General features: G+C 50.7%; 1 protein-coding gene across 8 annotated transcripts in view; it reads right to left on the bottom strand.

Annotated features, from left to right (window-relative positions):
• The window catches only part of LOC133357261 (disks large homolog 2-like), a 466,648-nt gene that overhangs the window by 162,274 nt on the left and 290,361 nt on the right, over window positions 1-14,013 (bottom strand). For all 8 annotated transcript variants that reach the window (XM_061575118.1, XM_061575120.1, XM_061575121.1 and 5 more), the window contains exon 10: window positions 12,337-12,493. In XM_061575118.1, coding sequence (XP_061431102.1) covers window positions 12,337-12,493 — 157 coding nt within the window. The remainder of the gene's footprint in view (window positions 1-12,336; window positions 12,494-14,013) is intronic.

Genomic DNA, 14,013 nt, shown 5'->3' with positions numbered 1-14,013 from the left:
TTAATGCAGTAATGGAACAAAAAGACGGATGGATGCATTGATTAATCAATGCGGGGGGAGGGGGGGCGAGGGGGAAATTGGAGGGTCGGGGCACCAGCCTGATTTTACGGACGAGGGAAGCCTTCGACGGACTGGGCTGACCCGAGGAACGGGGGGGGGGGGGGGGGGTACGAAAAATAAATGAACGGAACGGAATGGAGCGTGGTGAGCAAACGAGAAGCTCACGAAAACTGGCCTTGCCAAGTCAGGTAGGAATCCAAGCGCCGCATGCGATGGCACGGGGTGTGGCGGGCTCAAAATCCACGTCCGGCGGAGCGAGCGAGCCATGAAGTGGGGGATTCCGTTTGTGATTATCGAGAGGATTGTCCCGAGCTACTACTCTCTCCGCAAGTTGCCAGTAAATTTGGTCTCCGTCGATTATCTCCCCGTACCGCCGCCAGCTGCCGGTTGCCGGCGGTTCCCGCGACGCGAGGGGAAGTGCGACCTCGCGCAAAGTTCACCACCTCGAACGGAGCGTTGGCTTCGTCCTGGGCGCTAACGCTCCGACAGAGGGAGAACATACTCTTTGTTTTTTTTCGGTAAAGTCACGTGGGTAAAAAATCTAAGCGCCGTCGTCATCGAAACCGGAGAGAGAGACCGGGAGAGCGGGGGGGGGGGGGGGGACGCGCGCGATTTGCGGTTTGCAGGAGGATATATTTCTCGCGCTGCGCGACCGGAGTTCGCAGCGGGAATTAATGTGACCTTGGGGAAAGCTGGAACAGCGAGCGGTAATGGCACGGTGGGTGGCGGGGAGGCGGGGGTGTTGGTGTTTGCTCCCCTGCGCCGATCACGAGCGGGGGGGCCGGAGAAATAATGATTGATCTCGAGAATTTGGTTGCTTTTGATGATGATGTTGTTGTTGTTGTTGAGCAGCAGGAGCAAGCAAGCAAGCAGCAGGCAGCAGCAGGTTACAATGCGGGAAGGGGGTAGGGCAAAGGTCGCAAACGGATTTTGATTCCTTACCCGTACCCGTACCCGGCCGCACCAGGGTCGCAAATGGGTACCCGTACCCAGCCGGGTACGGGTAGCCGTTCCCTACCCATACCCGTACCCTACCCGAAATGAGTGACAAACGGTTACTCACCAGTGACTCACGGTCTACCCGTACCCGGCCGCACCAGGGTCGCAAATGGGTACCCGCACCCGTACCTGGCCGGGTACGGGTAGCCGGGTATCGGGTAGGGTACGGGTATCGGGTACCCGGTTGCGACCTCTGCGGTAGGGGGACTTCGTGCCGTATGTTGCTCATCGGAGGTGCAAAAAGAACGCCCTAAGAGAGAGAGAGAGAGAGACGGGGAGCGGGACAATCTTTCGCGGCTCCCCTAATTTATTTTAACGGAATAACGCTTTTTGGCATTTGCCGGTGAAACCCAACTTGCAAGTGGGACCCCCCACCCACCCCACCACCCCCCCCCAACCCACCACCCCCCCCAACCCACCACCCTCTTCCCCCCTAAATCCCGCCGCCTTCACGACTCGCGGGAACAAAAACAACTTGACAACTAAACCCAATTCCGCGCGCCGCGAAAACCCAATTAGCCTCCGGATCCTTCAGTCGAGGACACGAGTTAATTACCGCGCTCCCAAAAAAAACGCGGTTTGCGGACGCTGGCCATGCGGCACACGTAGGGAGCGGAATTTCACGTGCATTCATATTTTTTTGTAGGTTTGACATCCCCCTGCATTGCTGCGACAGTGGGGAGATTGCGTTGGGTTTAATGGCGCGAAGCGTAAGGCCGTTTCCGCTTGATCTCGGCAAACCCGGGAAAAGCAACGGGCGAGAGGCCGCCGAGAGCCTGGGTTCGAATCCAGGTTCACGGGCTCCTGTGGAGGAAGCGGGTACTCGGGGGCTCAGGAGTTGATGGTCTCAGTCCGGTCACCAACAACTCACGCAGAGACCCATAGACTCACGCAGAGACCCACAGGCTCACGCAGAGACCCATAGACTCACGCAAAGACCCATAGACTCACGCAGAGACCCATAGACTCACGCAGAGACCCATAGACTCACGCAGAGACCCATAGACTCACGCAGAGACCCATAGACTCACGCAAAGACCCATAGACTCACGCAGAGACCCACAGGCTCACGCAGAGACCCATAGACTCACGCAGAGACCCACAGGCTCACGCAGAGACCCATAGACTCACGCAAAGACCCATAGACTCACGCAGAGACCCATAGACTCACACAGAGACCCATAGACTCACGCAGAGACCCACAGGCTCACGCAGAAACCCATAGACTCATGCAGAGACCCGTAGACTCACGCAGAGACCCGTAGACTCACGCAGAGACCCGTAGACTCACACAGAGACCCATAGACTCGCACATAGACCCATATATTCACACAGAGACCCATAGAGTCACACAGAGACCCATAGACTCACGCAGAGACCCATAGACTCACGCAGAGACCCATAGACTCACGCAGAGACCCATAGACTCACGCAGAGACCCATAGACTCACGCAGAGACCCATAGACTCAGGCAGAGACCCATAGACTCACGCAGAGACCCATAGACTCACGCAGAGACCCATAGACTCACGCAGAGACCCATAGACTCACGCAGAGACCCATAGACTCACGCAGAGGCCCATAGACTCACGCAGAGACCAACATGCTCACGCAGAGACCCATAGACTCACGCAGAGACCCATTGACTTAAACCGCGACCCATAGATTTACAAAGAGACCTATAGACTCACACAGACCCATTGGTTTACACAGCGACCCATAGGTTTACAAAGAGACCCATAGACTCTCTTAGAAACCCGTAGCCTTACACAGAAACCCATAGACTCGGGTAGACTGGACTGTGATTAAACCGCGTTCTTGAGAGTTATCAGTTAATGGTCTCACAACAGTCACCAATGACTTCACAAAAGCCAAACTGTATTTTTAAATGAGGCGTTTACCACTGGGCCTGTGTCACCTCCACAAACAAGTGGAAGGGAACTGTAAAAAAATAGGCAACGTTTTAAGATTTTTGAGAACAGGAAAAGCAAACAACGACTTGCACCACTGCCTTCCGTAAGTATAAGAAAGGGGGTCAGAATTCACAAACAGGTTCAAACCAGGTGCAAGGGGTCACGGCAAAGTCCACGCGGGTGATATGTTGACACTGGGGCTTCGTAGCAGCGAGTTAAGGCGCTGAGAATTGCCCCCGGTGGGTTATAAACAAACCCCACACAGACACGAGAAGGCAGCACCTAAGCAAAAGAACGACAAAATATATCTTTTTTAAACCGCGTTTCTATTGGCTTGAAATGTGCGTTTGCATATTTACACCTCTACCGAGGGTGGAACAAGACTCCGCCGATATTCGCAGCACCAGCAGCGGCTTTTGGCTGCTGACCATCATCGAACGAAGATGATGGTCACCGCATCGAGCGGCGCTTTCAGACGCGCTTCTGCGGCCGTCTGGAACGCTCTCTTCACTTCCGCCGTTAGGAAGCCGCCGGGAGCTTACACACGACTTTTAAATCATCGTCTCGATTAAAACCTCATTTCTTTAGAACCGATTGTTGGCCTTCCCCCCCGCACCTCCGATTAGCGCGGTAGGCTACGTACGGTGCGACATAAGTTCAACGTACACACGCACACGTAAGGCTGCGGGGGATATAATGTGGGCAGCAAAATTCATTGTTGTATTGCACTTCTATGCTTCATCACATGGAGGCGAATGGCCATTCTGCAGCGTACGTAGCGCTGTTGGCTACGTACGGTGCGAAAGAAGTTCAACATACAAAAGACAAGAACAAAGGTGCCGTTGTGTAGCCTTCACAGACTGTAGGGGCAAGTGCTGTTAGCGAGCGCCTATGAAGGCCGATACAGCACACGAAGGGGTGGGTAGCCAACACCACGCCCGGCCGCCTTTGTCTCCCCAGTGGCGATGTTTATACACAGCACCAGGTACTCATTTGAGGCTGAGTCGACCTAGGGGAGGCCCAGGACCGGTTCAGATAATCGTCACTGGGTGTTGGTGGCCGTGAGCGGGAATCGAACCCGGGTCGCTGGATTCGTAACGCAGCGCGCACTTAACCCATATGTAACATACATGCACACAACGTATGTACATACACACATACACATAACATGCAAATACATACAACAGGAGCGTAGAGGTGTTGAACGCGTCGCGCTACGAACCCAGCGGCCCGAGTTCAACGACCAACCGACCGACGTCTCCTGAACAACAACAACAACAACACGTAGCCCTGGAGTAATCCTATGAACACAGTTGAGGGGGGAGGGTAGGGGCGGTGGAAAAAGCTTCATAAGCTCATCAGATTCCTCCGGTCTAAATAAAGATTCCGATACGAACGGATGGGCCGAAACGCAACCTGTGCTTGCCGCACTGCCCCGTACGGCTCACCCCTGACATCCGCCGCGAGAGAGTCGGACGCTTTGACCCACACGGTGTGTTTGCGGGAAACGGATTGCTCGCGAGGGGTTGGGAGGGTGGCAGGGGTCGATACGCAAGGCCAAAAAGAGGCAACGGGACACGGAGCGGACCCAAGATCAAACGTTGGCCACGGTACGGATTTATTTGTGTAAAGACAGTCCAGGGGACTAGCGGTCACAGCGGGGTACCGACAGGGGAATTAGCATGGGAAGAGACTAGGGGGCCACAATGGGTAATGACGGGTCAAGGGACAGACAGGGCGAACGATCTGGGGGTCATCTTCTTGGTTCTTTCGGTAAAGTCACGTAGAAGGGAAATAATAAATTAATAAAAATAAACATAATAAAATAATTCTCACGACGTTTCGGCCACAACGCAAGCAGCCGTCCTCAGGTGAAGACCGGGTCTGTCGGAAAGACAGCTGTCTGAATGAAACGCCACCAGGCTTGGCAGCGTATATTTAAGCTGGGTTGGAGGGGGCAGAGCGCCTTGATCTGGGGGTCTACGAGAAGGATCGGGAATAGGGGGGCTGTGGTCAAGTGACAGAAGGGGACGGGTGAAGATCAGGGATCGAGAGCGAGCGAGAGGATTCGAGAGAAAGGGGCGTTGGCAAGGGTCAAGTGAGATGGCCACGCTGGGGGATAAAAGGTGGTCGAGAGGAGAGGCTCAGGGCTGCTGGCTGGAGTCGGGGTCTTCGCCCGTCAAGCGAACGCGTCAAGAAAGAATCATCACAAGAGCAGCATCTCCTGGAGCCGTTACGTTTGTACTCGACCCTAGGGGGACACCGTATCAAGAATAAATCTCGATGCATGCTTCTAAACGTGGACCCCGAGTAGAAATCCACGCGACCACGGGCAGAACACGCAAACTCCAAATGTGCAGCAGGCGTCAGGGTCGGCATCAAAACCCCGACCTTCCGCATACTACGCGTTGGCGTGGTGATGATCGGTGCACCGCGCTTACGAACGAACTTGCTGCATTAAGAGTTCGATTCACGGCCAAGCAATTAACTGGAACGAACTGTGGGGGCAGGGGGGGGGAGCAGCAGGCTGCGGCCTTCCCAAGGTTGACTCGGCGTTTAAATTGGGTACCTGGCACGGACGCTTGTTAAACGCGACAGTGTTGGGGAGACAAAGGCGGCCGGGAATGGCTCCGACCTCACCGACCCTTCGCACGCAGTGCCGGCGTTAATAGGTGCTCGCCGAACAGGATTTCCACCCCCCCCCCACAGCCTCGTATGGGTTATATGGGGACACTGGTACGCATATAACATGGTTCTAGATTTGAAGCTTTCGTGACTGCAAGGATTCATATTCTTAGGTTTTTTCGGTAAAGTCACGTAGGTAAAACATTTAAATTGATGAAAGTAAAATCAAAATTAAATAAAAGTCACGACGTTACGGAGGCAACACAAGCTTCCGTCTTCATGATAGCTGTATAGAGCTGTCGTGCTGTGACGGTTCCACCTGAAGACGGAAGCTTGTGTTGCCTCCGAAACGTCGTTATTTTTATTTTATTTATTTTTATTTTACATATGACATGGCTTTGGCACAAGCTTAGCCCATCCCCGATATATTATCTAAACAGGCAGCCTTGAATTAACGTATTGGATAACTGGCGTACATTTGAATTGAACGGCAAGGCAAACGTTTGCTCGCCGATAATTACGCCGAATGGACATCACCTTTGACCCCACGTAAATAAAGCGAAACCAACCACATGCTATGCTGTAATTGCAGAATTCAATTACATTTGCCCCCTAAACCATACACATGCACAGTTTTGTTACTAAAATGAAGGGGGAAAAAACACCAAAATGTTTGAGTATTTCATTAAAAACTAAGCGATGAATATGCGATGTGCTTCAAATTTTCACGGTTTGCCGAGCACAATTCAACGAGTTTAACACGTAGCAGGCTTTCGTGACCAATATCATCCACAATAGAGGTTTTTGGGTTAGATCGCGTAAATATATAAATGTGCCGTTAAAACCCGCCACCACCCAACACAGCCCACTAGTAAGGGTTGTCACGTAAACAGAACGTGGCCAATTCGTCACTAGTACAGCACTAGTGTATAGTGTAGTGTATAGTAGTGTATAGTGTATAGTAGTGTAGTGTATAGTATAGTAGTCACAGCACGATAGCTGTATTACTTGATATTTCTTGATACAGCTATCGTGCTGTGACGGTTCCACCTGAAGACGGAAGCTTGTGTTGCCTCCAAAACGTCGTGATTTTTATTTTACTTTTATTAATTTAAATTTTTTTACCTACGTGACTTTACCGAAAAAACCTAAGAATATGAATCCTTGCAGTCACGAAAGCTTCAAATCTAGAATCAAAATATACAGCAGGCATTGGTCAGGGTTGGGATCGAACCCACGACCTCCTGCATACCAGGCGAGTTAGTTAACATCTTGCCACCATGGCGCTCCAAGATTAACGGCGGCATGGACGCAGTCAAACTTTCTGGTGGCCCAATTTTTTTCTTCCCGTGATCAATTAGACAATTCGAAAGGTCCTGACCTAATTAGAAATTGACCCATGACACATTTAGAAAGGTCCTGACCTAATTAGAAATTGACTCAAAATGCCGTTGCCATGTCGATGCCCTACTTCTCTGCCGAGCACAAACGGCGATGCTAATGGTTGAACGTTGCATTGCATCGGGCGGTGAAGCAGTGGACTGTGCGCACTTTCCCTACAACATCCCGGCTCCAGGTTCAATTCCCGGTCACGAGGCGCAACACCGCTGGCAAACACCGGTAGCTGAATCTGATGTACGTGTGTATGTTGCACTTCTTGTGCTAATTGGAGGTGCGGGGGAAAGGACAATAAAACTAAACCCAGCTTATATATATGCTCCAAGCACGTGTGCTGTTTCATTCAGACGCTGTCGCCTCGACAGACCTGGTTTTCACCAAGCTTGGTGGTGTTTCATTCTTCACCTGAGGACGGCTGCTTGCGTTGTGGCCGAAACGTCGTGAGAATTATTTTATTATGTTTTATTTTTATTATTTTATTATTTCCCTTCTACGTGACTTTACCGAAAGAACCAAGAAGATGAATCCCTGCAGTCGCGAAAGCTTTAAATCGAGATTCTCAGAAGGTTCATCCGATCGGAGCAAGCAAAAACAAACGTTCGCATGAAGTTATGTTGATAATCGGTGAACCCGCGCCCCCCAATCAAAACCCGGCTACAGTGCTCTGAGCATTGTACAAAACTTGGGAATGCCCACCAGCAGGGGAAGGGGGGGAAATATATAATGATAAAAATATAACAAGTAAACCCGTAAAAACAAAGTTTTTCACTATAAATCCTTTATATGCGTGGCGGCTAGAGTCTTCTCGTCCTCTGGCTTGAGATGGCTGCCACCTATGGGTCAGATGATTGTCTGCCAGTATTAAGCAATTGGTAATTAAATATTTAATTTGTTTTCCCTAAACAATGTAAAATTTTTGAATTTTTTGAACATTAATTGTCTCACACAACGAGTCTGTGTGCAAAATGTCAGCTCGATTGGATCACGGGAAGTGGGTTAAAAAACGACCGAAAGATTTGCACGGTCGTAAGCAAGCAAGCACGCAAGCACGCAAGCAAGCAAGCGAACTTAATATAAAGGATTTAAAAATGATCGAAGGCATGCAAACCGCACGGTCTCTGCCTCTCATTCCGACCAAGTCCCGTCTTCCTTACTGCTAATGAAATACTTCTGAAGACAAACGGCGCCCGTAAACCGTACCAGAATCCGTGCGTGCGCAAATCCACAATATCTAGTACTCGGATTGTAAATGTTGTGGCTTTGCTCTCCAACACGCCGGTGCGCTGTGCAAGTAACGTGACAAACCTTACTAATTGGCTGTGTCGGGTGGAGGCGGGTTTAAGGACACATTTGTATTTACACGATCTAACCCAAAAAAACGAAATTCAAAAGAACCCCCCTCCTCCCCCCATTCGCTCTTCGCTCCGTTGCTTCCGTGACATCGTCAATTTGTACACGGAAACAACTCGGAGGCTCTGCCGACACGTGCCATTCCCTTCTTACGTCAAAGCCCCGTAACCTGTCCAATGCAGGACCCCCCCCCCCTCCCCACTGCTACAATCCTGATTTCATTTCAACAATCGCCAACTGTGGGTCCGTGGATTAAAAAAAAAAATTGGGGCAGACAACACAACAACACTGCGTGCCAACGATTCCACCAAAATTCCCCACGCCGATGTAATTAAGAGTGACGGAAATCAATCCCTAATAAGTATAACCCGTAAAAACAAAGTTTTTCACTATAAATCCTTTATATGCGTGGCGGCTAGAGTCCTCTCGTCCTCTGGCTTGAGATGGCTGCACCCTATGGGTCAGATGATTGCATGGAACCATTAAACAATTGGTAATTAAATATAATATTTTTGTCCTAAAAAGTGTAAAATTTTGAAAAAAAATTTTCACGAACATTAATTGTCACGCACAACGAGTCTGTGTGCAAAATGTCAGCTCGATTGGATCACGGGAAGTGGGTTAAAAAACGACCGAAAGATTTGCACGGTCCTAAGCAAGCAAGCAAGCGAACTTAATATAAAGGATTTTAAAAAGGGAATTATCGCCGCGCGGCAAAGCTCGCAATGCCTGCAATGGTCGTCATCGTGAAAACCGCGATCGATCCACTGCTGGATGAAGGCGAGCGCGTCGGTCGCCGTCTCTCGCCGTACGACGACGCACGACACAACGATCCGCCTAGTCCCCCTCACCCCAAAATCAGTCTCTTACATCGCGATATCGCGATGACGCGACAACACGTCACAACACGTCACAACACGCAACAACACGCAACAACACGCAACAACGCGCTTATGCGCGCACGATTTTATCGGAGCGTTTCAACGTGAATGGATAACAAAAAATTACCGCCCTCCCCCGTGGCCTCTCGATCCATCAATCAGGATTCACTCAAGCCCCCCGGTAAGAGGCAACTCAGCACGAGCGCATTATTGCAAAAAGGAAATCCGAGTCAAATACAGGCGTTGCCCCCCCCCCCCACCCCTGCCCCCCACCCCACCGCTTTCGCAATGTCCCAACGAGTTCCTGGATACCGTGCCTCCGTGATTCGGACCCCCGTTTTCCCGCAGAGAATAGAAACGGTAAAGACACATCACTCGCCTACGTGTTTCTTCTCACGTTTTAGCAGCCGCAATTTAAACCGAAACTGTTTTCAATTTCACCAGGTAAGGAAGGCACCACTGAGCTATGCAGAGCTCATTTTTGAGAAACGACCTGGCACACATATCGATAGTTCAACGAAACGTGCTTATCATCACGTGGACATTCATAGCAGCCAAATGCACTAAACGCGTGACGTTTACTCTAAATGTGGTGGGGGAAGAACCGGAGGACCCGGAGTAAAATCCACGCTACTGACAGGAAGAGAGGAGAGACACGCAAACTCCAAATATACAACAGGCATCGTCAGGGTGGGGATCGAACCCACGACCTCCTAAATACTCGGTGAGGCAGTTAACATCTCCTAGCCACCGTGATGATGATGACAGAGACACGGAAACTCCAAATATACAGCAGGCAAAAGGGTCGGGATCGAACCCACGCCCTCCTGCATACCAGGCGAGGTAGTTGACATCTCCTAGCCACCGTGATGATGATGAGAGTGAGACACGCAAACTCCAAATATACAACAGGCATCGTCAGGGTGGGGATCGAACCCACGACCTCCTGCATACCAGGCGAGGTAGTTGACATCTCTGAGCCACCGTGATGATGATGAGAGTGAGACACGCAAACTCCAAATATACAGCAGGCGTCAGGGTCGGGATCGAACCCACGTCCCTCCTGCATACTCGGCGAGGCAGTTAACATCTCCTAGGAACCATGATGATGATGACAGAGACACGCAAACTCCAAATATACAGCAGCAGGCATCAGGGTCAGGATCGAACCCACGCCCTACTGCATACCAGGCGAGGTAGTTAACATCTCATAGCCACCGTGATGATGATGATGATGATGAGAGAGACACGCAAACTCCAAATATACAGCAGCAGGCGTCAGGGTCGGGATCGAACCCACGACCCCTGGTGGTCTCAGATCCAATTACTAGCCAGGCTCAAAAATCCTTGCTTGGCTTCTGAGATCAGATGGGATCGGGGGAAGTGTTCAGGATGAATTGGGGTCAGTTGGCAGACGTGCTGCCGGTGAATCTGATGAGAGCTGACAGCCTCGGGCACAACAAAAAGATGTATAAAATTCAAGAAACTCAATTATTGACTTCGGAAATACGGACAGCCATGAATGAATGATTGCATGCATTGGACACATGCGTGAATGATACGCTGGCCAGCGGACAGACATATAGGCTGCATGGAAAGGCAGGGAACCGGGCAAACATACTGTACGTGGAGCTATTTCAGCCCTGTATCCACGCGTTTCCACGAGGGATACAAAGGTGGCCAGGCGTGGTGGTGGCCACAAAAATCCCCCATATAGCGTTTCATCGACTGTTGGGGACAGCGTTGTTTGAGCACAGCACCTATGAAGGCCAACACAGCACACCTTTGTCGCCCTAGTGGCGATGTTAACAGACCGCACCAAGTACTCAACGAGAGTCCCATGATCGGTTCAGATAACCGTCACTGGTGGTGTTGGCCATGAGCGGGAATCGAACTCGGGTCGCCCGGTTCGCTAACCGCTGCGCCATCGCTCCCTGCCCGGTGCCCACCCCGAGACAGACAGAGACCGACCGAGGGGCAAATCAATTGTATCGCGGCACTCTTTGCCGTATACTCGGAGAGCCTTACCAACGTTCGTGGCATTTATTTGCGCGTCCGGCCAAAACGCGTCTGAGTTGTGGCCTAGGTGGATCAGAGGTGACACCGGGCCTACCCCCTATCGCTCAACAGAAGTGCTATCCCGGCCGCCCTCTTACACTGGTCAACAAAAAAAACATTTTTTTCTGGCCTGGACTTTTGCAGCTGTTCTAGACTAATTTCAGGGTGCCGATTCCACATCTGATCTCAGATTTGCTCTGTCACATCTAATTTTTATGCTATCGGCATACCCCATTTTCATTGGTGTTACCCGAAATTAACTCTGTCACTTATGATTGCAAGTTGTTGCGAGTCAGTGACTGCTTTAGTGTTAAAATATGGTGCTGTATTTTTAGGATAGTGTGTTTATAATATCATTCTATGTAGATATCCACATTTATTTAATATTTTTCTTGAGCAGTTTTTATTGAAAATGCAATATTTGATATCTCAAAAACCTGATGTGATGGACAAAAACTGATGCCAGATTTGGAATCGGCACCCCAAAATTACCTTAAAAACCGTTGGAATACCTTATGCCAGAAAAAGTGTGTTGACCAGTGTTATTATTACACGCCGGGGGCTCCTGAACCACTGGCGTTGGCCAGAAACAAATCTCGGGTTTTGCCCGCAACGATGTGCGAGGAGGGGTTGGCGGGGGTGGGGCAGAGGTCGCAAACGGGTTTTGATTCCTTACCCGTACCCGGCCGCACCAGGGTCGCAAACGGGTACCCGTACCCGGCCGGGTACGGGTAGCCGGGTATCGGGTAGGGTATGGGTATCGGGTACCCGGTTGCGACCTCTGGGATGAAGCCATGTTGCAGGCGCGGGTGGGTTGATTCTAGGAACTTGAATTGTGAGAAGAGACAAGACGTTGGGAAATGAGTGACAAACGGTTACTCACCAGTGACTCACAGTCTACCCGTACCCGTACCCGGCCACAACCAGGGTCGCAAACGGCTACCCGTACCCGCACCCGGCCGGGTACGGGTAGCCGGGTATCGGGTAGGGTACGGGTATCGGGTACCCGGTTGCGACCTCTGGTGCGGGGCGGGGCGAGCGGCGAGACTTACCGAGAGGATCTGATCGCCTCGCCGCAGCTCCCCGCTGAGGTCCGCCGGGCCGCCGGCGAGGATGAAGGAGACAAAGATTCCCTCCCCGTCCTCGCCCCCGACGATGTTGAAGCCGAGCCCCGAGGAGGCCTTGTGCAGGACCACTCGCCGCGCTTCCCTGCACACGCACGGACCAAAGGCGTCACATCCACCGCCGCCAACAGACTGGTTTGGGGGGGTGGGGGGGCAAAGCGCCGTTAGCGACCAGCGCCCACCAAGGCCGGCGCCGTGGCAAGCCGCCACCGCTCGGGGCGTGGAATCTTCCGCGTGGCGCTGCGGCGGTGGTGCCGCAAGCAAATGTTGTTGTTGTTGTTTGACTTGCATCCCACTGGGATTTTTGCACACAGCGTTGGTGTACGGTGTTATTTTCTGTAATATTTTGCTGTCTTTTCTTGGATGTTCTGTTTGCACTCAGTCACATAGTCACTTTAAGATGTTTAGTGTTCGTGTTTTTGTTTTTTGTTTGTTGCGCTTGCACCCGATTCAAGAGCCGAATGGCTCACAGGGCTACATCTAATAAATGAACTTGAACTTGAAATGTGGAAATTCCATGGCAATGTGGAATGTCCACCCCCTCCCCGTGGGGGTCGTAGCCGTGAGGGGGCACGTGAGCGGCCACTGATGCACACTTACCGCACGCTCCAACGGGTTTGGTTTTTCACGGCGAACGCTTTATCTTTGTCACGTGACTCCCGCCCCCCCCCGCCCGACCCCCACAACATCCAACCCACGCGGCTCTAACCACTTGGTCTAATTTCACCTGAGCACGGCTGCTTGCGTTGTGGCCGAAACGTCGTGAGAATAATTGTATTATGTTTTATTTTTATTATTTTATTACTTCCCTTCTACGTGACTTTACCGAAAGAACCAAGAAGATGAATCCCTGCAGTCACGAAAGCTTTACATCGAAATCTAATTACACTGGTCAACACACTTTTTCTGGCATAAGGTATTCCAACGGTTTTAAGGTAATTTTGGGGTGCCGATTCCAAATCTGGCATCAGGTCTTAAATAGAGCAGCAGCAGCAGCAGGGTGACGTCATCATTTAATTAAGTTAAATCTGGTGCAGTGATTCGAGGCAAGGAGGGGGAGGGTATGGTAATTATATAGATTGGTAATCATTCAATTGTTATTCATTGGTATTTGTTTCCTTTATATGTAATTGTATTTATTTAATAATACGCTTCCAGGCCGCACTTACCTCGAATCACTGCACCAGATTGAATTGAATTAAATGATGACGTCACCCTGATGCTGCTGCTCTATTTAAGACCGGAAGCAACAGGAGAGCTTCACCATTCTCGCCCGATGAGGCTGATTGTAGTTATCAGCGAAACGTCGTACTAAAATTTTAAAATGCTGTTGATTCTCTCTTCAACACACCGGTGGGCTAAAGAAGTGAATTTATTTTGTCCTTTGAAAAACGTGACACATTTTTTACTGTTTGGCCGTGTCGGGTGGTGGAGGGTTACGACACATTTCTAAATAACGCGATCTGACCCAAAAACCCATATTATGAATAATATTGGTCGCGAAAGTCTACGTGTTAAATTGATTTATTTAAAACTGTGTGATGTTGCGTTTAATTCGTTGACCTTCCGCTCCCCTCGCACCTCCGATTGGCGCGGTGATCTACG

Source organism: Lethenteron reissneri, chromosome 57 (assembly GCF_015708825.2).
Source record: "Lethenteron reissneri isolate LAM-NWPU_2019-01 chromosome 57, ASM1570882v1, whole genome shotgun sequence".
In the NCBI taxonomy this organism is placed as follows: Eukaryota; Metazoa; Chordata; class Hyperoartia; order Petromyzontiformes; family Petromyzontidae; genus Lethenteron; species Lethenteron reissneri.
The sequence above is the reverse complement of the archived record's forward strand: the minus strand, read 5'-3'. Positions and strand labels throughout refer to the sequence as shown.